Raw genomic sequence first — 25,683 nt, 5'->3', positions numbered from 1 at the left:
AAATTATACCAGTGCATTCAGAAGTATTTTTCTTAAAGAGGTGTTTATCAAACGTGATTTCAGAAACGTTCATGCTGCCCCTCCCCACCCTGACAACAATGCTATTAGTGTTTATATCCAAGCACAGGAGCATGATAATGAAGAAAAAGGAGGGAATTTAAAATAAAATAATTGCCCAGGGTCACACAATTTGGTCATGCCATGATTCATCCCAGATTTTCTGGTTTTATATTGTGCAGTTTTGTTCAGCCACTAAATATACATGATTTGCTTCCTCTATACCGACTTTACACCCTCCCCATACCACCCCTCTCGCTGGCATCAGTGCGGGCCTCAGTCAGAAAAACAACCAAACTTTGCAGCCCCCGGGAAAATGTTTGTGAGTGCCCATGGTATAGATCATATTCTGCAAGGTGAGTTTAGCAACAGAAATTTGAAATGGAGAAAAAAAAATATAAACTCTCAATTATCGCCATGTCATGAGGATAACTTGCAATTAGCCTTGTTTATCCCAGCCAACAGAGGTAAATATATTGAAAGCCCCTGCACATTAAGGTGGGACAAAAACTAGAAGTCCAAGCATGCATTCTGCTGCTAGATGAAAACCCTGAACAACTATTAGGAATAGAATGACAAATCCCATTCTTAAACATTCCCACCCTGTTTACACAAATGTAAAACATGAGCGCACACGGGTACATAATATATACTTTCTGTTGATTACCATTACTTTTTACTGTTAATACAACGTCTGTAGAAGAGATGACAAAATAGTGGTAATCTGCGAAGACCATAGGAAAAAGTGACAATGTTGAAAGGCGTTGCTTTGTCCACTACATGTAGACGCGAGTTAACATTACAACTCTCTCTCCTCTTCCTGTTTGGCAGCATGACTGTGGCCCTTGTGACTGGCACGGCTGCCTGCGGGGCAGAGATGCCTCTGTAGGTGAAGAGAGGGGGCAATGTTGCCCGACACGCCTTGACTCGTGGGCTTTCATGTAACAAGACTGCATGCTGGGAGTTGGAGTCTAAGTTTACTCAGGCTCTCAAATATTTTGAATGGGACATGAAGCTCTTAGTCAGGCCCGGCTCCAGGAATTTTTATTTGGGTGGGCCAAGTGAGCATTCGGGTGGGCCACTGTGGGCCCGATTTGTCACTTATATGTCTAGCCAGGCCTGCTTCTGGGCCGTCCGATATCTCTTCCTATTCTTACAAAGCCCAATAAAATGCACTCTTTTCCAAATCTCTTTCTAAATGTTATCACTCTCAAAAAGTGTTTTTTTCCATGTAATGTCCCTTTGATGAGAAGAGGAGGTTTCTGTGGTAGGAGTATCAGGCAAGTGACACTACTCTGCAGCGCACTCCCTTACAGGCTTGAATATCCACTTTTCTACCACCCCTTTCCAGTGCATCTTATCTCACTGCTGACCTTGATCCACAGCCCCATACCAGCCACCATCCGGTTCCACTTTCAATATTCCTGATAACAAAAAAATTGCAAAATCACCTCCAAACGTGCAACATTGAATATAGCAGTAAATATAATTAGCACGCACTTTAAGGTATGTTCCACAGTTGCCCTAATGACTTCAATGCTAATTAAATAAAAACGCATTTGTAAATGACAATGCCATTTATTTATGTTTTTAAAACCAACACATATATAAAAGGCATTGTAATTTAGCAAATGCAAGACCTATTGGATTGCAAATGCTTGTTTTGAATCTCGCACCTCTCCTGGCCATGATGCTCCCTCGTCCTGTGGGGTCTTCAAATTCTTCACTCACAACCTTCGTTCATTGAGAGAGCACTTCTGTAATGAGGACACATGTGAATGGCAAATTACTTATATAGCACTTACTACTTCTGAGGAGGCATTGTGATTTAGGTGTTTCGGCTCTGAATGTACATCAAGTACAGTGTCTAGTGTGCCTTTTATTAAAGGGCTCTGACGTCAACTCAGACTACATGTGCACCATATAAAAGAAAATAAGCATTTCTGCAGTGTGAACCCTCTGGCTGTCCTTCAGACAGACCCTGTCACCACCTGTCCACAGCAAGCACTTATAAATACACGCCCGCTGTGCAGGCTTCCAGCGCGTAGGCCATGCAATGAATAAACATTACTGCTCCTAACGCATGTCTTCCCCGCATATCCACATCAGTGTTCCGACCTGCCGTTGGTTGTGAAGGGATTGTTGGGTGTAAAGTGATAGGTGCAGCATGCCAATGAAAAGCACAGGGAGGAGTATTTCTGTAATCGTGTAACCGAGCAGCGTGTGCCGGGTACACGATTACAGAAATACTCTTCCCTGACGAAGGGCACTATGATGCCCGAAATGCATCGGGAGAAACACTGAAATTGTTTGAGATTGTTTGGACATATTTGGAGATATATTGGATTGATATAAAAAGATTTATATCTAATTGGAAATAAATTATGTTGCTGGATTCAACTGTATATTTGATTCAGACGTGTTGGATTATAATTGTACAATGATTTAGATTCCACATTAGTGAGACATTTGCTGTGCTCAGAAGGACGCCCCCGAGCTGGGTGACGCTTCCTAGTTTGATTCCTGTCAGTCACTCCCCCATTATAAATCCTCTATGCAGTGCTGCAGCTGTGTCTCTTATCTCAATTGTATTTCCTCATTCTTAGTCCTCTAGACAGGCTGCTAGCTGCTTCTGTGGTCTCATCGGTAATTTCTCACTCTAAGTCCACTAAACAGACCTGCAGCTGCTTCTCTGGTCCCGTTGGTAATTCCCAAATTTTAAGACCTACAGGTATTGCTGCAGTTGCTTCTTTGGTCATGTCAGTAATTCCTCATTCTAAGTCCTCTAGCCAGTGCTGTAGCTGCATCTCTGGTCCTGTCGGTAATTCCTCATTCTAAGTCCTAAAGACAGTGCTGCTACCTGCTAGTCGGATATCATTGGTAATTCCTCATTTTAAGTTCTCTAGGCAGTGCTGCAGCTGCTTCTGTAGTCCCAGTGGTAATTCCTCATTCTAATTCTTCTAGTCAGTGCTGCAGCTGCGTCTCTCTTCCCAGCGGTAATTCCTCATTCTAAGTCCTCTAGCCGGTGCTGTAGCTGCATCTCTGGTCCTGTCGGTAATTCCTCATTCTAAGTCCTAAAGACAGTGCTGCTACCTGCTAGTCGGATATCATTGGTAATTCCTCATTTTAAGTTCTCTAGGCAGTGCTGCAGCTGGTTCTGTAGTCCCAGTGGTAATTCCTCATTCTAATTCTTCTAGTCAGTGCTGCAGCTGCGTCTCTCTTCCCAGCGGTAATTCCTCATTCTAAGTCCTCTAGCCGGTGCTGTAGCTGCATCTCTGGTCCTGTCGGTTATTCCTCATTCTAAGTCCTAAAGACAGTGCTGCTACCTGCTAGTCGGATATCATTGGTAATTCCTCATTTTAAGTTCTCTAGGCAGTGCTGCAGCTGCTTCTGTAGTCCCAGTGGTAATTCCTCATTCTAATTCTTCTAGTCAGTGCTGCAGCTGCGTCTCTCTTCCCAGCGGTAATTCCTCATTCTAAGTCCTCTAGCCGGTGCTGTAGCTGCATCTCTGGTCCTGTCGGTAATTCCTCATTCTAAGTCCTAAAGACAGTGCTGCTACCTGCTAGTCGGATATCATTGGTAATTCCTCATTCTAAGTTCTCTAGGCAGTGCTGCAGCTGCTTCTGTAGTCCCAGTGGTAATTCCTCATTCTAATTCTTCTAGTCAGTGCTGCAGCTGTGTCTCTCTTCCCAGCGGTAATTCCTCATTCTAAGTCCTCTAGACTCCTCAAGTAAAAAACAATATCATTTACAACGCCAATAGCTCTAACTTTTACAAATGCGAGACCAATTGCATTGCCAAATGTTTGTTTAGAGCTGTTGCCTGTTCTATAATGTTTGTCAACCTTAACTATGCTTATGGTTTAGGTGTGAACATTATGGTCACTGCACCTTCTATTGGTTGACAAAAGCTCTTCTTTTATGTCATGTTTCAGTTTGAGTGTGGCTTAGGCCTGTTCCCCTAGTCAATGTATGTATTTATTGTATGTACTGGTATGTTCCTAATAGTAAAAGAGATGTGCTTTTTTGATGTTATTCTTATATTGTATGTGGTATCATTAATTGTAATGGCTTTAATTAACCACACAATACATTTATATTGGTAAGTGCATGCTCTCCAGGACAGGATTTCTGCTACAGCAGACCCTTCTAGTACAAACTCCCATATGTAGTGAAGGTCAGCTCTTCCTATACATTGGGTGTGTGCTCTGTGCTGCTCCACACATGCAATGCATGCGTTCTCTGGGAGTGTGCACATATTCCCATGCTTGACTCTGCTTCAAGTAGATGTTAGTTTTAAAAATAAAAACAGGCCTGGGTGTGGCTTTTCGTCACAACCTCGGGTGACTTTGCTGATCGGTTTCAGTAATGCCCCTTGACATAGGGGAAGGCAAAGCAGGTTTTGTCCTGTAATAATTGAACCTTTTCAGCACAAAACATATTTTGTGGTGTTTAGAAGATAGTATGGGTTTCATTTTAGCTCTGGTGCAAAGCTTTAGTAAACCTGGGCCTAAGAGAGCACATGTGGGTGACATTAGGCAAGTAACAGAGGGAAGAGACCTCAGAGGACACATCAGCATCAAGAGGGGCAGAGCACCTCGGATAGGGGGGGAGAAACAAAGCACTATGGACAGTCCCACTTTTCATGTTTAACTAGAACTCCTTAAAGCTTTTACAAAATTTGAACTTTCGCAAACTACTTTTTATGTCTTCTGCCGGGTCACAAGAAACATATACTTCACTCAAACCCATATGCAGAAACTGAAATTGCAATTTGAAACAGAAAATGTATACATGAAATGCTTGCAAATGCCAGATTTGGATAGGCGGCATTCCCATCTGTAGTGTCATGGTGGGCAAAAAACAATGGATTAGAAAGTGACCCATAGGGCCATATGTATCATTCCAAATTGCGATCGCAATTTGGCTCAGTGGTATGTATTAAGGAAAAACAGCCTCGCAAAATAAGGAATCACAAAATTTGCGATTCCTTATTTTGCGATTGCATTTAAGGAATCGCAAATTGCTATTCCTTAAATGCAATGTAGGAAGCACAGAAAAAGTGCAATTTGGCCTTAAGGAATCGCAAATTACCACCAACTTCAAGTTGGCGGTAATTTGCTATTGCTCTGAAAATTTTACTTTTTTGCATTTTTCAAAGGGCAATGTGGTGCACATACATGCCCTTATGGCATGTATGTGTGCCACATGTGCACACATGCACATTTCCGCGGTGCAACAGGGTGTCCTTTTAACACCCTGGCACCCTTGAAATTGCATTCTCAATTTGCGATTCTCTAATTGAGAATTGCAAATTGAGAATGTCTACCCATTCATTCCTATGGGCCTTTAGGCCCGTTGGAATGAATGGGGAGGTATTCCTTAATTGCGAATCGCGATTTGCAATTCGCAATTACGGAATATGTAGGATTCACAAAATTATTTGCAAATCCTACATACATAGCATTTTGCGATTCTCAAATAGCGATTTGCTAATAATCGCTATTCGAGAATCGCAAACATTTATTTTCATACATATGGCCCTTAGTGACTAGTAGTGGCTGAGCCTCTTATGAGCCTCCCATCCATCACCGGTCTGTTTCTGAAGAGAAACAAAGGTCTTGACTGAGTAATTGTCGAAAATACATGTCATAAATAAAATGGTATTCACTCTTGTAGTACTTCTGGTGTGTTCTTCAATTTCAGGAGTGAGCCAGGAGTACTCTTGATTTACCCCTGCAAATAAGCCCAGACTATTACAATAGCGATTCCCACCAACTCCTTTGTGAATTGGTCCACATGTTTATGATGTGATTTAACAACACTGAAAAAAGCATATAAGATCTTTGGGAAGGGAAGGGCAAGTGTTCTCTACATTGGGCCTGATTCTGATGCGGTTAGGAAGGCCTCCTAACGGCATTTGCTCCTTCCAAATCAGATCGGGAACGTGTTTTCCCGACCGAGGGCCCAATTATGATGCGGTTAGGAGCATAGACTCCCATTGAAGTCAATGGGAGTCCAACCAAATCGTATCTGGAAGCATCCGGATGCATCGTACTCCGCCGGTCGGACTCTCCTGATCCCGAGTGGGTCAGAAGCTATTTCCCAACCGATTCGGTCGGGAAGCTTATCTAACCCGCATCAGAATCGGGCCCATTGTGTTGTGACTTTTGTTTTCTTTTTTGTTTTCCTGTTCTCATTAAAGGTGCAGCATCATTCGCTGCTTATGAATCACTTGACCATGGGCTGATTCAAGAAACCTTTGTTCTGACTTTCACTTGTAGTATGGCTGGTTTACTACTGCAATCCAGGAGTAACCCAACTGACCTAGAAGAGTAAGTCATATCTAGACATAGCAAGCTATGTGTAAATCTGCCCCAGTGTTTTGCAACTATTGAAGTATGTTGAATGTTTGATGTTTGTGGGCCATTGCCAATAAACAGCATTTAGATCAATGAACCATCAGTTTTCATGCAAAGTCCCAAGCGTTGTACTGTCAGTCTTGTGTTTACAGTTCAGCATGGCATCCTGGAGTTCTGGGCGAGTTTGTGGACTGCATCATCTCCTTCTCTACTTCTGGAAATGTCATATGATATTTCTTAGTCTCCCTTTATGGACTAATAATGAATATATCATTCTTCATGGGGGAATGGAGCTGCCTGTGCAAATGTAAGTTTTTTTAAACATTTTTCCCAATGAAGAAAACACAGTGACCACATTCCCACCTGCTGTGGGGTTGGTCTGTTCCCATTCACATCTGGAAGCTCTTGGCTAGTATAAGATTATGAGCATTTCCAGAACAACATATGCTTCAAATGCCGCGTGAGAATGCCCCTGGCTTTGGGGGGTTCCAAACTTGTGATGGAAACATGCCTTGGGACCCCCTCTTCCCATCCCTTGAGTGGAATCTACAAGTATAGATTTCTTGGCACTGGTAGCAGAGAAACCTGAGGTCGTGAATGCATTTACGCCTACTAGGATTCCTTGTGAGAATAAATGGAGGTATTTTCAGGCATATTAAGTATGCTTAAGAGCAAAAATACCCTTGTTAATAGCGCCCTCACAGGTTTTTTCTTTCAATGAGCAATGAATTAGGTGAAATAAATATTTACCATTCTATAGATGTTAACATTTCAAAACATGAAAAGAAATACATACCAGTAATATCATAAAATGTTTTGAGTGCCTTTAACGTTTGGCAGGCTATGTTTTGTGTTGGCGTGAAGTCAAGGATGAGGGGGCATTCATCGCCAACCTCCAACTTGCGGGGTGGAAAATTCTCCTGGAATTGTTTTATAGTCATATAGTCGGATGGAAAGTTGGTAGCACCAACAAAGTGCACCGCTTTCGAAAGGCTGGCATAAAAATCTGCTTCGGGTGCAGACTCGAACTGTAATCTGGGAAATAAAAACAAGGACAAAGGAGTCAGAGATGAAAATGACTCTTAAGCTAAGAACACACAATACAACTGCATACAGTGAAACTTGAGCACACTTGGAAGAATATGCACCAGTGACCTGGCCACCAAGAGCCTATAAATAAAGACATTTAAATCATGCAGCATTGTGTGATTGTGTGAGGAAGAGTACAATGCTGGTCCTCTCCATGTGCCATTGTTTCACTGCCAGACATCACCTAAACCGTGAATTGGCAACATGATTTATTTTTTTTATATTTGACCGCACTCATCCCAATGAGTTACCATCATTAGTGGTACCTAAGAGTGGGATGAGAAGACAATTTAAATAGACTTGTACTGCGAAGGAAGATAAGGACAAGGATCTTTGACAATAGCATAATACAAATCTATGGTAAATGCTCCCCCAATGTCTACCATAGACCCTACCAGCAGAATGGTTGATAATTGTGATGTTGTTCTGACAAACCTTGCGGTGCAAGGATTGTCTATGCTATTTCAGGGGCTGAGAGTGCAATTCTCGATGAGCAAGTGATGGACAAGTCTACCTTTTTTGCACTCCTGATCTCCCTGATGTTCAATGTGTTCTTGTATGTTTGAAGAAGACAAGCATCGTAAATGCCACACTGACATCCTCTTTCTACCAGCCATCCATGCCTCGCAAGCCATTCCCGTCACCTTCTACAACATCTGTTTTCTTCTTATCCAGCCCTAATGCTGGAACTCTACCTAACTTTGTGACTTTCTGCAGCTAAGCCATGGTCAAGCATTGAAGGGCAGAATAAGACCGTTTATTAAAGATCACCACAACCATATGCATCATGGATTCCAAGGAACGGTGATGGAATGGTTGTATCGCGGCTTCTACCCGTGGAATAAGCAGAGAAGACAATTCTATCTTCTTGAGTTAGGACTCAGCTTGTAAAGGCCCATGCTTCATTAATCCTTTGGAATCACTCTGACCAGGGCAGATGTGAGAGGACATTATTTTGGAGTTCAAATTCAGGGACAGTATCTGAAAAACCTTCACCACAGTCTTACTAATACAATTCGAATGCTAATATGATTTGGCGATGCTGTTCAATCACATAAATTGATGACATTCTGCAGTAGTTGCAGTTCTATACATGGAGGGGGCTGACACTGCACCATGAGCAGTGATTTTGTTAGATGAAGAAAAGAGAAGCATAGTGTATTATTCCGATTTATTTGAAATGTTATAGCAACGAATGACATATGCCTTATGTTTATCTCCTGGGCTTCTCCGCAGTGCTGGCCAGCCAGAGCTCCTCCATGCACCTTCAGCTGCATGCAGGCTCTCCCGGCTCATCTCCGCTCTCCCTGGGCGACTCCTCTTGGCTTCTCAGTGGTGCCAGTCGGCCAGAGTTTCTCCATGTGGTCACCCTCTTCGAGGCATTGCTCCACTCCACAGCACCTCACAGAGTAGGGACTAGGCAATGCGCAGTTTACCTCGGCCTTTGAGCAGGGGATCTCTGTGCTTCACCCCCGCAGTGTTTGATGTCACAGCAATCAGGTCATACCTTGCAGAAAAAGCCTGTCCTGGCCCGACTAGATCCCCAGCAGCACAGCTCACAGCACTCTGGTGAAGAGGTCAGTCCACCTCATCACCCATGTAGAGGTCACAAACTTAACGCTGGGCCGCTCACATGCAGGCCCTACTATACAGCACACAGCAGATAGATGCCACTTAAGTGGAGTTGCGTGCTTGGACCATGAAAGTTCACCTTGATTTCCTCAGATCCGTGCCCAGCCCCTTGGATGCATGTGGACACAGTGTCCCGTAGTGCTGGAATAGCTTACTATAAGGGGCAGTGCCCGCGAGGGTGGAGTCATCAGCAGGGCACAGAGGGCTTGCTCAAGGGAGAGAGGAAGGAGTGAGTACAGTCATTAATTTGAAAAACTGAACAGTGGCCCTTCTACTGCACTACATTCCGGGCAAATAAACTACATGAAACAAACAGTCTGTGAAGGGAACCACCTGTGGGCAACATTGTGCATGTGACTGAGCCTGTGGGTAAACCCTCAGTGGACTGAGGGTCAATCGGAGCTAAAAACATAATGCGTCTTGTAAACATGTAGGAGGTGTATGCCAGTGCCAAGGAGCAGAGGCGTGTGTGTATGGCAGAGGTGAATGGCGGTGAATGGCAGTGCCAGGGAGCAGAAGCTGTTTATATGGTCGCTGGTGCCTTTGAGGAATGGCCAGCCTCTGGGTGGAAGTACAGGGAGTATCGATCCATGCAATCTGTAGGGCGTCCACTTGGCTCTCACAGCATACTGAGGTACAACATACTGTTAAGCATTATCACTGTAGTAATGTTTCTGCTTTGCATTAGAGTTTGGGTACAGAAGTTTTGAACTTTACATTTTTCATCACAATTTTCATGTTTGTTATTTGCATTCATTTAATGAAAATAACAAACAGGAAAGATCTGATTAAAAATGTAAACGTTGTATTAATACTGTGATTGCTATTCGTTTGTCAAAGAACTTTCAGCTTTGGCACACCTAGTGTTGTAATGACAACAATAACCCTGGGCAGATTGCAGAGTTTCCTGCACTCAACGTTACGCAGAGATCGCGGAGTTCCTTACACCTCCCGGCGAGATGTTTCCCCGTTCCCGATCATCAACATCAAGTTGGCAAGTGCGAGCATGGAAAATCAACATTCCGGCGGGATTTCTCAATGTGGGGGGAGTCAGGTTTCTCATTGAGAGTGGTTGCGTATGCTCGCGACAGCTTGCTTTGAGAAATTGCCCATTTGCGTTGAGAAAGCTGCCGCTCGCAATGATTGTACAGCGGCAAACAAGGAAAGCAGGGACCGCTTGCACTGTGCATTGTGCCGTTCGCAATGATTGTACAGTGCAGACAAGCATCCGGCACTGTGCAATCACCGTGAATGGCATTTGTCTATTGTACTCCGCCGGTCACTTAGCTCTGCGTAGTGCAGCAGAGTTATTTTTTGCACTTTTGTGTAGTGCCGCGTAGTGCAACTCCGCAAACTACGCCCAGGGTTAGACAACAAGGGAGCTAGGGATAATGTCAACTCCTCCACAGTCATTACCTCATGTTGTAATGACTACTATAAGGATGAGTTAGATTCAGGGTAATAAAGATAACTGGTAAGTAACCTGGGCATTTACAAGCTTGTAGCCAACAAACACTGAGGTGCTCAGTGTCACAGCCCCTCATTGAGGAGGTCATACATCATTTCTAATACAAATAAATGCTCCTCATTTCAACATGGTGATGAATATGCAGCAAGCTAAAAGTTCATGTGCTGCTGGAGTGAACCAAGTGCCTTCAGGGGGTGGTCTCTGCCAGGGAGGTTAATTTTCCCCCTTGACACAGTCAAGTTAACTCATACCCACAGTCAAAAGCTTTAGGTATGCAATGTGGCAACAAGTCAACAAGTCACCTTCAATCCCTCCGAAATAGAGAAAGGCAGGAAAGGTAGCTACTACTGATGGACACTGAAAACAGGAGGCCAGAAGCACAAGGCAGATGATGGCAAAGGAATGCAGAGAGGATGGGCAGATGTCTAGGATTCGGGTTTGGCCTGAATCAAATATAAGGCAGCTGAAAGTGGGACTTAAAAGGGGGCAGCAAACTCGGATTCAAGGGGGTTTACCTGACATTATGATGTGTTAACCAGTAGTTTCAAACAAGCATTTGCATTGTAAGCATTTGCAATACAATAGGTCTCGCTTTTATGAGAGTTTGAACTATTGGCATTGTAAATGAATAGGCCTTTAATTTATGTTGTTTTTAAAACAGATAAATAAAAGGCATTGGCATTTACAATTCCAATAGCTTAAACTTTCGCAAATGCGAGACCTATTGAATTGAAAAAGCGTGCAATAAAAATAAAAAATGTTAGCAGAGAATGTGTCACACAATACCATTTGGGAACATAGTGCTTGGAGGATGTAATGAAAGCCTACCATGTAACAACACACGTAAAAGGGGGTGTCACCATGGGAGGTTACAAAAAGAGACAAGGCGGTACGAAGGAGCGACTACTAAGCCTTTTGATCAATGAATTGCCACAGTTTACAGTGGACAATGACACAAGCCACTGAAATATTTCAGCGGAGAGTGGGCGGAGCTTCAAGTTCCTATCTCATACAGCATGCCTTTCAGAGCAGCGCATGAGCTGCCCAGGCTCGACCTAAAAAGCTAGAGGTTTCCCATATTCCAATCACATTACAAAAATTGTCAAAGCCTATAGGTCTTGAACTTGTCAATTGTTTTTAGCCATGCTGTACAGCAATCCCTGATGCCTTAACAGGATGGTTAGTAAAAACAAACATAGAAAAAGTGCTATTTTGCGACAAGCGCATCATTTTGTAGATACGCACACTGTGCATGCACGCATCTCTACAAAATGGCGTGAGCACTTTTTATTTACTAAGTTAGATCTACAAATAAAAAAGAAGCATGACAGAGGGTGTTTTTTTAAAGTGCAGGTAGCACCATGGAGGGTGTGGATGGGGGAGGAGGCGCAACCAACATAGAAGTCAGAAGCACACAGAGGACACGGGTGGGGGAGAAGCAACAGGCAAGTGAGACAGCAAGGTGGACCAGATGAGGAGAAGCACATTGGGGAGAAATCAATGCGGGGGCAAAGTACACAAAGTGAGTGCAACATGGAGAGGGCAGGAGAGAAGCACAAAGATGACAAAGAACAATGCAGAGCACGAGCAACAGAAAACAAAACAAAGTACATACAACCGCTTTGACAATGTGTGTTTTTTAGCAATGCTGCAAAGCAATATCGCAGCTCTGCTGTATGGCGGAAAGTAAAAAAGTGCTATGATCCAGTTAACGCTTTCCATGTCACAGCACTTTTTTTTTTTACATCCAAAAGGCTGCTGTATAACATGGCTAAAAAACACACAGAAAGACGTACATAACTCTCACATATACGACAACTATTCGGCTTGTCAATGTTTTTTGTTGTTGGGAGGGGTGGTGTTGTGCGTGTCACAGGGCAAGCAAGAATGCGGTGAGGGAGATGGGTGAAGCAACAAGAAATATGCAAGCAACAAAGGGGCAAGCAAAAAAGCAGGAGGGGTCACCGTGCAAGCATGACGGAGCAGGCAATGATGCTGTAAGGGGACAACCAACAATGGGCAAGCAACAATATGGAAGGGGATACGGTGTACAAGCAACAACAATATGGGAGAGACAATAAAAACAAAATATTTTAATCCCAGGGCAAGCATCGGCAGGACATAAATCAAATTTAGCAATCAGTAATTGGTCCATGTTCAATGGAAGAGAGAAACAAACGAAGAGAAATTGAAACTGGCATACGTTGACCAATTAGGGGCCAGCAAATAAGACTGACAATGAAGTCAACGAATGGTAAGCAAAGGGTGTGCCATAAATGTCTTGCATAAATACAAATTACAATTACAATTAGTATGGATCAGTGATACTGAAAGTACGGTTCTGAGGCTGCTCCTGATCTTTACACGCAGCCCCCTGGGCAGCAGCATCACTGGGCTGCTGTTTACTCGACTCAGCATTACCATGAAGAAAAATGTTAAATATACAGCAAGAACTTATTTAAAGGTTAATTGCAGTTAGGGAAAGGTAGTAACTAGGCCCTTAACTTTAGGTACACCTTCATTTTTAAAGATAGCAAGTGTGTAAAAATACAAGTCTTTTCAAAATTCAAAAAGTGTATTTAATTGACCTCTAGACCTATTTCACTTAAGAAAATTAAATTATACCAGTGCATTCAGAAGTATTTTTCTTAAAGAGATGTTTATCAAACGTGATTTCAGAAACGTTCATGCTGCCCCTCCCCACCCTGACAACAATGCTATTAGTGTTTATATCCAAGCACAGGAGCATGATAATGAAGAAAAAGGAGGGAATTTAAAATAAAATAATTGCCCAGGGTCACACAATTTGGTCATGCCATGATTCATCCCAGATTTTCTGGTTTTATATTGTGCAGTTTTGTTCAGCCACTAAATATACATGATTTGCTTCCTCTATACCGACTTTACACCCTCCCCACACCACCCCTCTCGCTGGCATCAGTGCGGGCCTCAGTCAGAAAAACAACCAAACTTTGCAGCCCCCGGGAAAATGTTTGTGAGTGCCCATGGTATAGATCATATTCTGCAAGGTGAGTTTAGCAACAGAAATTTGAAATGGAGAAAAAAAAATATAAACTCTTGTAGTGAGTTCTCTCTGAATACGTACAGGCATTGTTAAGTTAGCATAACCACGTTAGATGTTAGAAAGCCATCTTTTTGCTTTTGCACACGGCACTGCGTTTACATGTTATTTCTTAAAACAAACTGTTGACTCGAGACTTGCTTCGCACAGGCGCGATCTGTTGTTACTATCCCAAGCTCTGCGCAGCGACCTTGGTCTGTACATGGTGTGACAAACAGTCTGGGTTATTACACAATGCATGTTTTTCGCTCTAGGTTGATCGGCCCACTATTTAGCCATAACACACGCGCAGCTGCAAATGCCTGAAAATTAGTGCTTTTAGTATCACAGACATCATGTTTATTATTCAGACCGAAGACGAGCCTTCCTGCGAGAAGTCTCCTGATGCTCCTGTGATGTGATTTCACTAAGCTGATCTTTGAGGTATGGGGTCCCCTATTCAAGCCTAAGAGACCTTCTATTAGCATAATAATAATATTAGCTTCTTAGTAAAGGGAAGGTGGTAGTATCCACTGACATTATAATATGATCACCCCTTTTATATTCTATGGTATTGTAACTATGTTGCTGGTTTTGATATTAATCATTTGTCTGCTTGTATTAGCCAAAGTACTGCATCTTAGGACACGTGGTCTATAAAAATAAACCCCTTTTATTTACAACGTGTCTCTGTTGATTATTGTTGTGGACTGATGTGAGAATAATATACGAACAGGTATTTCCGATTCCCACCATTCCTGAGTATGTACTGAGTCGCTTGTTCTGGGTTGTCTACACATTGGGACCGCCGAGCTAAATCTCGGATAACTAATGGGACACTTATGCTAGCCGGATACTGGGTTCTGGGTTCTGAGGTGAGTTTCTGGTACACCACAATTCACTGAGGTCCTGGGGTTCTTCGCATAGTTCTGTGTATCAGCAGAATCCCTGCAACATGGCGCACCTAACGTTTGGTCTATGAGTTGAAACGCCTTAGTAGTGCTTACATTTAGTCCACAGCACCCTCATTCTTGTTTCCGGATAACAAGTCTGACGGATTTCAAACCTACCTAGTTCTATTGATATAGGTTCCTTCAAGCTTGATTATTAAAAAGGTTATTGAACCCTTGTGCTACTGAATACTTGAAGTGTAGCTTGTCCTTATGGCAATTAATATTGCGGCGCATAGCCGTGCGGCCCTGAAACGTCACTTGACGCAGTATGGGGTGCCGGACGCGGGCATGGACGTCATCTTTGTGGTGGGAGCCGATGCGGCTCATCCCTTTGAGTTGTTCTACTCTTGGGTGACGATTCCGGCAGTCAGTGGTAATGATAATACATTTCATTCTTACACTGCCACTGCCGTGCCTGCCGCCTATGCGCCTTATAGGACACAGGAGATACCAATATCTGCTTGGCAACATCAGATTTGGTTTAATGGCGCCCTCCCCCATGTGGTTATACCGCCGAGAATGGGCCCTTTATCAATTGCGGGGGCCACTTGGCCGGTACTAGCCGGATTTACGCCTCATCCCCGTTACCTCACGGTGACGGTGGATGAATTGCGTGTACTACACACTGCCCTTATAACAGTATATAGGGCGTTAGTGCAGTATGTGTCGCGCACTGTACAGGCGGGGGCGCCTGTTAGTGCGGGACAACCTAGTGATCGCCACGCGGTGGTCATTAGTCCTGTTATGGTCAATTCTGTTGTGGGCAAGCGCCCCCTCACAAGGGATGATTATCCTTTTTGGCTTGCTGAAAAATTTGACCAAATAGAGGCGGTGTATCCGCATACAACTCCTGTGGAGAAACACAGGATCCTCACCATTAGTTTGCCTAAAGACTTAGTTCCCCATATAGATGACTGTGTATCCTGGGGTAAGATTTTTGCTGCGACGTACGCGCAGTGCTTCGGCACTCCGTCTATGTTACAGCTGCCCTCCATCATTAAACAGGTTCAAGAGGACCATGGAGCGGAGTCTGCGATAGAATTGGGGATGCGGCTCCTCGGAGATTTTGGCCTGGTGGCTACCATGATAATGGGAAACCTTAAGGGTGATGCGTTGCACTTTCAGGTTCGTAATGAACTGAAGAAGGTTGCTGAAGAGGACAAGCCGCAGGAATTTGCTAAAATAATCGCAGAAGCATATCGTGATTTGGGTCGTAGCTCTTTAGGAGTTAAGCCTGTGATCAAGAATCCCGATTCTAAGCAGCAGGGTAAGGCAGGAACTTCTGGTAAGGATGAACGACCCTTTTTTCCAAAACAAAAGTGGCCGTTTAAACAACAGGGCAAGCAGCAGCAGAAACAGGGCTCTCGGCCTGCCTCTCCCGTACAGTCAAGTAGTGAACGCACTTATGATCTGCGAGATCGTGCTACTATTAAGTCTCCTGATAGATTTCAGGTTTCTGAACCGCGTTCTCCTCGTTCTTCACAGGAAACATCGGCTACACAGTCTGGTGGCGGAGGCGGTGGCAAAGGTCGGGGTGCTCCACAACAGCGTGACCAACCCCGACAGACTGAGGGTAAAGGCAAGCAGGACGAGTTTGCTCGACAAAGACCCCCGTTTCAGAAGAAGAAAGTGGCGGCTCTGACGGCAACATATGCCTCAGATAGTGCGGACACAGCTTCAGAACCGGACATGGGCGCTGACGCTACTAGACAGCGCAGCGGAAATTACCATAGTCCGTCAAGCTCTGCGTCCATTTCTGGCGGCGACAGCAACTGATGAATTGGTTACTGTTGAAACAGCTGACACCAGAGTGGCTCCCCCTGATAGACTTTATGAAATAGTCTTATTAATAGAGGGTGACATACAACGTACTATAAAAGGGATTTTTTGGGATAATCTGACCACCACCTATGATATCCTCCTAGCGGAGGCAGATTGGCCCCCGGCCTTCATTTTGGAAGCTCCTAGAGGGGAGGAGAAAATCCTCCCGTCCTTTGCGCACACGGTGCCTAAGGACCAAGCTGAAATGTACGCTGGTGAGTGGGCGCTGGCGCTTGCGCCAGCGGTATATCGTACTCAGGTGGGTTGGGACCGGTTGTCTCCCTGCCATGAGATTCCATTGCGGTCTATGCCCCAGCCTCAGCCCCAATATCCCATGCGTCGTGAGGCTAGACCTCACGTCGCGGCGATCCTTGAACAATTGGAATATCAGGGTGTAATTGAAACATGTGTGTCCCCTATGAATAACCCTTTATTCACTGTGACGAAGCCTGACGGCTCGTACCGTTTAGTTTTGGATTACCGGCACCTAAACTCCCATTGCCGGACCTGCGCGGTACAAAATACACATAGCTCGGCTCTAGTCGACAGTCTCGTGCGTAAACGATTTAAAACGACACTTGACATTTCCAATGGCTTTTTTAGCCATAACCTGTCCACACTGAGTAGCCAGTGGACAGCGTTTACTTCGGGCGGTAAACAAAAACAGTTTACGAGATTAGCCATGGGCTACAAAAATAGCCCTGGCGTCTTTTCCGCTCGCGTGGTTTCCCTCTTAGAAAGAATAGACCCCGAGGCATACTCCTATGTTGACGATATCTACCTCACGGATGACGAGCTGTTGCCGCATCTGTCTCGAGTCGACAATATTGTAGTGAGTTTTGCTGACTATGGCTACAAATTCAATTTTGCGAAGTCTCACATCGCGGAATATACAGTGTTGTTTTTGGGCTACGAGCTCAATAATGAAGGGAAGGGGTTAGCTCCCCACTTTCTGGAGAAGTGCGCATGCTTGAGTGCGCCAACGACACTAAAGAAATTACAATCTCTACTGGGCTTTCTGAATTTCGGCCGTACGTACATTCCTGATTATGCCCAGCGTATCAAGCCGCTTTACGCCTTGGTACAACCCACATTTTCGAAGTCTAGCTGGCAGCTGGAACATTCTAAAATTTTACAGTCTTTACAGGCTGACCTTCTTGCTTCACAATATTTGCTGACACGTGATAACCGCACCAACCTGGTAATAAGAATAGTGCCAGGCGCCGTGGGTTTCACGTATTTGACGTTTAATGAGGGCGATACAGTCCCCATTGCGTACAAATCCCACTTGTACACCTCTGCTGAATTACGTTTTTCCGCGGTCGAAAAAGTTCTGACTGCTGTACAGATGGCGATCCTTAAAGAACGCGCACTGTCACATGGGAAACAGATTCTGGTTGTAACACCCTATCCCGCCTTAGAAGCGGTGACAAAGGCAAGTGTACCAAATTCCAAAGCTTTGCATCCTCGGTGGATACAATGGGCCACAACACTGACGTCGCCAGACGTCACCTACATCTTTGATGCCTCATTACAGACTCAAGAGTTCTTGCAGTATGAATTCGTTCATCCGGCTCCTCTGTCTTTGCGCCCGCTCGAAGAATACCATTGTGTCATATACACTGACGGGTCTGCGCAGCCCGCAATTGGATCAAAGCACGCCTACTCAGCGGCTTGCGCAATTGTCGTAGGTACTTTCGTAAATGGTGAATTCCAATCTGATGCAGTGCATACGCAGTCATTGGGCGATTGTACCGCGCAATTGGCGGAGCTTCGGGCTCTAGTGCTTGCACTGGAGTTTGCCGATCCCCGAGTCACTACTCTAATTGTGAGTGATTCTTTCTACTGTGTCCAGTCCTATAATGACAATTTACACTTCTGGTCTCAGAATGATTATCGAGACACGAAAGGTGGCACAATTAAGCATAAAACGCTTTGGGTTCGAGTGGCAGACTTTAAAGAACGTCTCCCACTCGTGAATGTAATTCACACTCTTGGTCACCAACGACTTGGTGTCCATGCTGTCGGCAACGGCTTGGCTGACGAGGCAGCAAAAACAGCAGTGGCTACATACTTAGTGGCAGCAGTAACCAGATCAAAGAGTAAGATTGATGATGACATCTTGGCAGCTATTGCTGCTACAGAAAAGGGAGGCGATTACCCGAAGGGTTTTCCTTCTCGTTACATTTACCATTTAAGTCCTGATAATGTCCCATTAGTGAGGATTAACGACGTTGGTGATAGAATTATTCCCAACGCGGACTGCAGACCCGCACTGATTCTGGCTGCTCATGAGGGGTTGGCGTCAGCCCACGCCGGAGTGTCAGCCACTATATCTCTGCTACAACAACGTTACTGGTGGTTCGGTTTATATAAACAAGCGCGCGCTTATGTTCTCGATTGTGACATTTGCCAACAGATTAAACCTTCTACTGTTGCGCGCCCATCACAAACACAATTGTACATATCCAATAAACCATTTGGTTGTGTTTATTTGGATCACTGCGGTCCTTTTTCTTCTGATACTGCGTACAAGTACATCTTGGTTGCAGTGGATTCGTGCACACGTTTTCTGTGGGTATGGCCACAAAGGAGTGCTGACTCGCGGACTGTCATCAGAGATTTGCGTGTCTTTGTGGGAACTTTTGCGTGTGGTACCTTCCATTCTGATCAGGGCCCTGCGTTTGCCTCTAAGGCTTACAAGGAGGCTATGAGAAATTTGGGGGTCCTAGTCAAATTTTCGTCCCCCTACCGACCTGAGGGTAATAGTGTGGTGGAGCGAATGAACCGTGACTTAAAGCAATCATTGACAGCCCGTGTTTTAGGCACAGGCCGAAACTGGCTAGCCCATTTGTATAACGTCCAACGTGCACTTAATAATCTCCCTAGAAGGTCTCTGGGTGGGCGGACCCCGTACATGATGCTCTTCGGAATAAGAATGTTTGTACCAGACCTTGATGGTCTAGACATGGCGGCGTCGACCGCACCCTTTGACGTAGATGATCACTGTGCTGTTTTACAGACTCTGCAAGAAGCCAGAGACACTCTATCGAAGGAACACATGCCCTCCACATCTGAAGCTGAAGTTCAGATTCCGGTAGTCGGCTGGCTACCCCGAGTTGGTGATCTGGTCCGTGAGAAGGTGGAGAACAAGAAGGAGTTCGGCCCCTCTTATCGTGCACCAGTTCCAGTGCTTGGAGTGCAGGGTACAAGAACAGTCGTTTTACCTCCACTTCCTGGTCGCAAAGAAAACAGGTACATCTCTATTGACAATGTCAAACTTCAGCGAGTGGCCGATACTTCTTAGTGTGACTCCAGCAGTTTCATGCCAGACGCTGCAAAGAAATTCAATGTTGACTCTTGCTTCTAACACCTTGCCTGATGTTGCCATCGAGATGCAATCGGTTACTGATCCCTTGTTGATACCATCGGCTGGTGGTTTGCCCGAAGAGACTGAGTATGCTTATCCTACACGTGGTCCCTCACCTGTTTTACAATCTACGGCGCTTGGACAGTCCCGTTTCTCCTTTGACACTAACTCATTGCCCTCAAGCCCCCCATCGAACATTGCAGTTTTTTTCAGCTGGTTTAAGAGACATTTTTTGATTGCCCCTTGGACATACATTTGGCTGTTGCTTTTCAGTGTTTTTTTGTTTATGTCCATTGGATTTGTAATAGTTTTTTTCCGTCTTGTGGATGGCCACTATCTGAGTGAGAGATCGACAATTAGACTTATCAATGGAACTTTGGCCCCCCACTCCTCGTCCCACATCATGAAGAGGGACCAGACTTTTGTGAATATTACTGCCTGGCCCGTCTTGGATGGAATCGCATGGGATGCTGTTAAATTCCAAATTCATGGGCCTACAGAGGTCATTAATGTACCTAATGTATTTCGTGTTTCTATGGGTGATGTGGTTAGGCAGAACATACGTTCTGATGATTGGGATGTACACGCCATTGAATCACTGTTTTCTGATTTGAAATATTATGCCGCTTTTGATGCTGAAGATTTATACGAAAATGCGGCTAATTATGCGGAACAGTATTGTTTTCAACATTATGGCAATCATTTCCTGCATAAAGCAAATACGTTTAGAAATTTTGTAAATTTTACCCAATGGGAACACTGTCCTACTCCCGAATTCGGAAGTTCACAAACACTGGTTAACAAGTATTCATATTTTACCGATTTCAGTGTTTCCAACCCGGCAGCGTTTTATTTTAAGGTGCTGCCTGAGTCTGCCGCAAAAGTTAGACTGACACACACGAAGCTACTTTATTCTAAGTCCTTCATGGACGAGTTGTCAATCAAAGGTTATGATGTATGGAAGGCTACTATTGATCTAAAGTCGGTTTGGGGTTCCAAGCCGTGGCAGGTACAGGGTACAGAGGCTTTACATCGTGCCTGTCTTATACCAAATCATATTTTATTTTTAAATTCATCCATCTTCCAAACCACCTGTTTCGGATTGGCTACTTCTAAACAATTAAAGTCACCTTCTGTGCCAGATCTGGGCGCTTATCCCAATTGGGATAACCACACAGATCTGTCCCGCGCTGCTTTGCAATCCTTAGTTTCAAATACATCTTTCAATATTTCGAAAGTTGATAGTGAGGGTTGGTTAATTTGGCAAAGCAGTTCAGATATCTGTCAACGACGTTTTCTGGGACTGAAACCGGGATATACTCAAGAACGTGTAGACCCTCGGTTTGAGTCGTCACATACTGTCACTACATACTCTGTGGGCAAGTTATGTCAATCTTGGCTGCGACATTCCACTTTGGCGTCTGTCAAGGATCACTTATCACAATTACATGACAGAATAGATTTGAATGATTTTGTTAAGGGTCCTGTGAGCGGCAGAACCAAAAGGTGGGCGTATGCTATTTACAACGAAGTCTGGAAGTTGTCACAGATTGAGGCGGCTTCCAGATTGAGAGCTATTGACCAAGCAAACATGGAGAAGGTTTTAGCCGTTATAGATAATAGCATTAGCACTCTCTCTTCTAGGATTTATACATTAGATAATATTGTTTCGTCAGTTGTTGATATTGTGCATGATGATATGTCTGTGTTATATCATGGTCAAAACCAGTTGCGTTCTGTTATGCAGTTTGCGTGGACATTGCAGACGTTAAAGGCAGGGAGGGTCCCTTGGGACTATTTGAACACTACATCGTTATTCCTTCCCTTTAACCTTACTGACAAGCAGCGCTTTATGTCCATGAAGGATGCTACATATTCATTGTTACATATTGAAAAATTAGAGCCATTGCCCTTCTCAGTAGCGGAGATCAATTCGGCTACGTGGCTAGCACACGGATTGATAACTCTCCCTTTTGCGCTTTTTAAGTTTACGTCTTGTATGAAACATTATGCTTTAGGTAGATATGAACCGCTAGGCACCGCTTTCATACACGAGGTTTGGTCCCTCCCCTTTACGTATAGATGTACTAGGGACGGAACTGAGGTTTATTTGAAAGGCGAGGAATGCACCACGTCACCAGACCATTCCTTGGTTTGTAGGCACATTCAATTACACGGCGCGTGCAATGTACAAGCCCCGAATTTGGCCTGCGTTCTGCGAGGTATCCCAGTGCCTATGATTACCCCTTCTTTCAAGCTGCTTGCTAACGGTAGTTATTTAATTTTGAATACTGAAGCTTGCTGTGGGATGTTAGTGGGAATCCCATACATAGTAACTGTCTCGCAGAAAGTTGTCTGCTGCAATAATGTTCTCTTTCCACCCCCGCATGGGCGGCTGGATGTTTCTATCTGGCCTTCGATTCCAACCTTGAAAGCAGAGTTCAACCAGTTGAGCAGAATAAGAGCCTTATTGTCCCAAAAAGAGGTGTCTTTGACTTCCTCTCGTGAAACATTCGACCTTCACGTTGCTAATACGCGCACAGAGGTACAGGCGCTTCTGAATACTGACCTCCCCCTACATTTCGGCTCTTTGATCCAAACTATTTTTAATGCCTCGTCCACGACCGGCCTGGCTCATTTTTTTAAACTTGTGGGCTCGGGTCTCGTGACCTCTTTCCAAACTATTTTTGGTGTGGTTCCGGGCTTTTTTCATTCCCTGTTCTCGAGCATCTTTGGAGGTGTTCCGCTACTTCTGGCGCTAGCGGCAGGTGTGCTGCTTTTCCTTTTCATTCTACGAAATGGCTGCTCCATCTGTGCCACTCGTGCACCTGTCCCGCCTGCAGCTTCTTCGGGATAGGATGCTTGACTTTTATGGAACTCTGCCGTTGGCGACTTTAAGCCTGGCGTATGGATTGTCCTTCCGATATTGCTACTTCACCTGCGTACAGCCTGTGCTACACTGCCTGGATTGCCCCTTTGAATGGCCTTTGGATTTGTGCTTGACCAGCCTGGTGTCTCCGGTGCCGGATTTCGATCGACTAATGAGGCCCTTAGTGTCTCACGAGTTGACCTGTTCTGGTGTCCGGATAATGGCGTGTGGAGCAGCACATGGGATCCTGGGTAATTGGGACATCTCTACAGCTGCCTGCAACTTCTTGGCTATGAGCTATTTGGAAGTACATTCCGGGTGCCCTCTGATCGTGCTGGAAGCTCCGCTGATTGAAGAACACGTGTGTTCCTTCTCGTTGATGGATTGGATGGCTGAGACTTTCGCTGGCCCTGCAAATGATTTTTTGTTGGAAGCGGTTGCCACATATGCTGCCTATACATTCATGGATTGACTGAACTATCGTCCTTGGCGCCTGTCGCTCCTGGACAGCACCCTGCCGCGGCATTTACTTTTTTTGCTTTCTCCATGATGGTTGTTTTGAGTTTTTTTTTTTAATTGATTATATTTTTTTTCCGGACACCACAGTTTCCCCTGTTGCTTTTCAATTTTTTTTTCGTTTCAGACTTTAACTCATTCTGAACCTTTGAATTGGTTACGCCTTGTTCTGCTCTGACGAAACTGAACTCTGCGTTCTCTCTTTTCTTGCCTACTAAATAGTGCTTCGATCAAGGGGGCGTGTAGTGAGTTCTCTCTGAATACGTACAGGCATTGTTAAGTTAGCATAACCACGTTAGATGTTAGAAAGCCATCTTTTTGCTTTTGCACACGGCACTGCGTTTACATGTTATTTCTTAAAACAAACTGTTGACTCGAGACTTGCTTCGCACAGGCGCGATCTGTTGTTACTATCCCAAGCTCTGCGCAGCGACCTTGGTCTGTACATGGTGTGACAAACAGTCTGGGTTATTACACAATGCATGTTTTTCGCTCTAGGTTGATCGGCCCACTATTTAGCCATAACACACGCGCAGCTGCAAATGCCTGAAAATTAGTGCTTTTAGTATCACAGACATCATGTTTATTATTCAGACCGAAGACGAGCCTTCCTGCGAGAAGTCTCCTGATGCTCCTGTGATGTGATTTCACTAAGCTGATCTTTGAGGTATGGGGTCCCCTATTCAAGCCTAAGAGACCTTCTATTAGCATAATAATAATATTAGCTTCTTAGTAAAGGGAAGGTGGTAGTATCCACTGACATTATAATATGATCACCCCTTTTATATTCTATGGTATTGTAACTATGTTGCTGGTTTTGATATTAATCATTTGTCTGCTTGTATTAGCCAAAGTACTGCATCTTAGGACACGTGGTCTATAAAAATAAACCCCTTTTATTTACAACGTGTCTCTGTTGATTATTGTTGTGGACTGATGTGAGAATAATATACGAACAGGTATTTCCGATTCCCACCATTCCTGAGTATGTACTGAGTCGCTTGTTCTGGGTTGTCTACACATTGGGACCGCCGAGCTAAATCTCGGATAACTAATGGGACACTTATGCTAGCCGGATACTGGGTTCTGGGTTCTGAGGTGAGTTTCTGGTACACCACAATTCACTGAGGTCCTGGGGTTCTTCGCATAGTTCTGTGTATCAGCAGAATCCCTGCAACACTCTCAATTATCGCCATGTCATGAGGATAACTTGCAATTAGCCTTGTTTATCCCAGCCAACAGAGGTAAATATATTGTAAGCCCCTGCACATTAAGGTGGGACAAAAACTAGAAGTCCAAGCATGCATTCTGCTGCTAGATGAAAACCCTGAACAACTATTAGGAATAGAATGACAAATCCCATTCTTAAACATTCCCACCCTGTTTACACAAATGTAAAACATGAGCGCACACGGGTACATAATATATACTTTCTGTTGATTACCATTACTTTTTACTGTTAATACAACGTCTGTAGAAGAGATGACAAAATAGTGGTAATCTGCGAAGACCATAGGAAAAAGTGACAATGTTGAAAGGCGTTGCTTTGTCCACTACATGTAGACGCGAGTTAACATTACAACTCTCTCTCCTCTTCCTGTTTGGCAGCATGACTGTGGCCCTTGTGACTGGCACGGCTGCCTGCGGGGCAGAGATGCCTCTGTAGGTGAAGAGAGGGGGCAATGTTGCCCGACACGCCTTGACTCGTGGGCTTTCATGTAACAAGACTGCATGCTGGGAGTTGGAGTCTAAGTTTACTCAGGCTCTCAAATATTTTGAATGGGACATGAAGCTCTTAGTCAGGCCCGGCTCCAGGAATTTTTATTTGGGTGGGCCAAGTGAGCATTCGGGTGGGCCACTGCGGGCCCGATTTGTCACTTATATGTCTAGCCAGGCCTGCTTCTGGGCCGTCCGATATCTCTTCCTATTCTTACAAAGCCCAATAAAATGCACTCTTTTCCAAATCTCTTTCTAAATGTTATCACTCTCAAAAAGTGTTTTTTTCCATGTAATGTCCCTTTGATGAGAAGAGGAGGTTTCTGTGGTAGGAGTATCAGGCAAGTGACACTACTCTGCAGCGCACTCCCTTACAGGCTTGAATATCCACTTTTCTACCACCCCTTTCCAGTGCATCTTATCTCACTGCTGACCTTGATCCACAGCCCCATACCAGCCACCATCCGGTTCCACTTTCAATATTCCTGATAACAAAAAAATTGCAAAATCACCTCCAAACGTGCAACATTGAATATAGCAGTAAATATAATTAGCACGCACTTTAAGGTATGTTCCACAGTTGCCCTAATGACTTCAATGCTAATTAAATAAAAACGCATTTGTAAATGACAATGCCATTTATTTATGTTTTTAAAACCAACACATATATAAAAGGCATTGTAATTTAGCAAATGCAAGACCTATTGGATTGCAAATGCTTGTTTTGAATCTCGCACCTCTCCTGGCCATGATGCTCCCTCGTCCTGTGG

The 25,683-nt window shown here is 44.4% G+C and overlaps 1 protein-coding gene across 1 annotated transcript in view; it reads right to left on the bottom strand.

Annotated features, from left to right (window-relative positions):
* The window catches only part of LOC146822305 (protein LEG1 homolog), a 282,602-nt gene that overhangs the window by 73,983 nt on the left and 182,936 nt on the right, over nt 1-25,683 (bottom strand). Inside the window, exon 5 of the mRNA XM_085613393.1 lies at nt 7,215-7,453. Coding sequence (XP_085469519.1) covers nt 7,215-7,453 — 239 coding nt within the window. The remainder of the gene's footprint in view (nt 1-7,214; nt 7,454-25,683) is intronic.

Source organism: Triturus cristatus, chromosome 6 (genome assembly GCF_964204655.1).
Source record: "Triturus cristatus chromosome 6, aTriCri1.1, whole genome shotgun sequence".
In the NCBI taxonomy this organism is placed as follows: Eukaryota; Metazoa; Chordata; class Amphibia; order Caudata; family Salamandridae; genus Triturus; species Triturus cristatus.
Note: the sequence above shows the minus strand (reverse complement) of the source record. Positions and strands in the feature narration are given on the sequence as shown.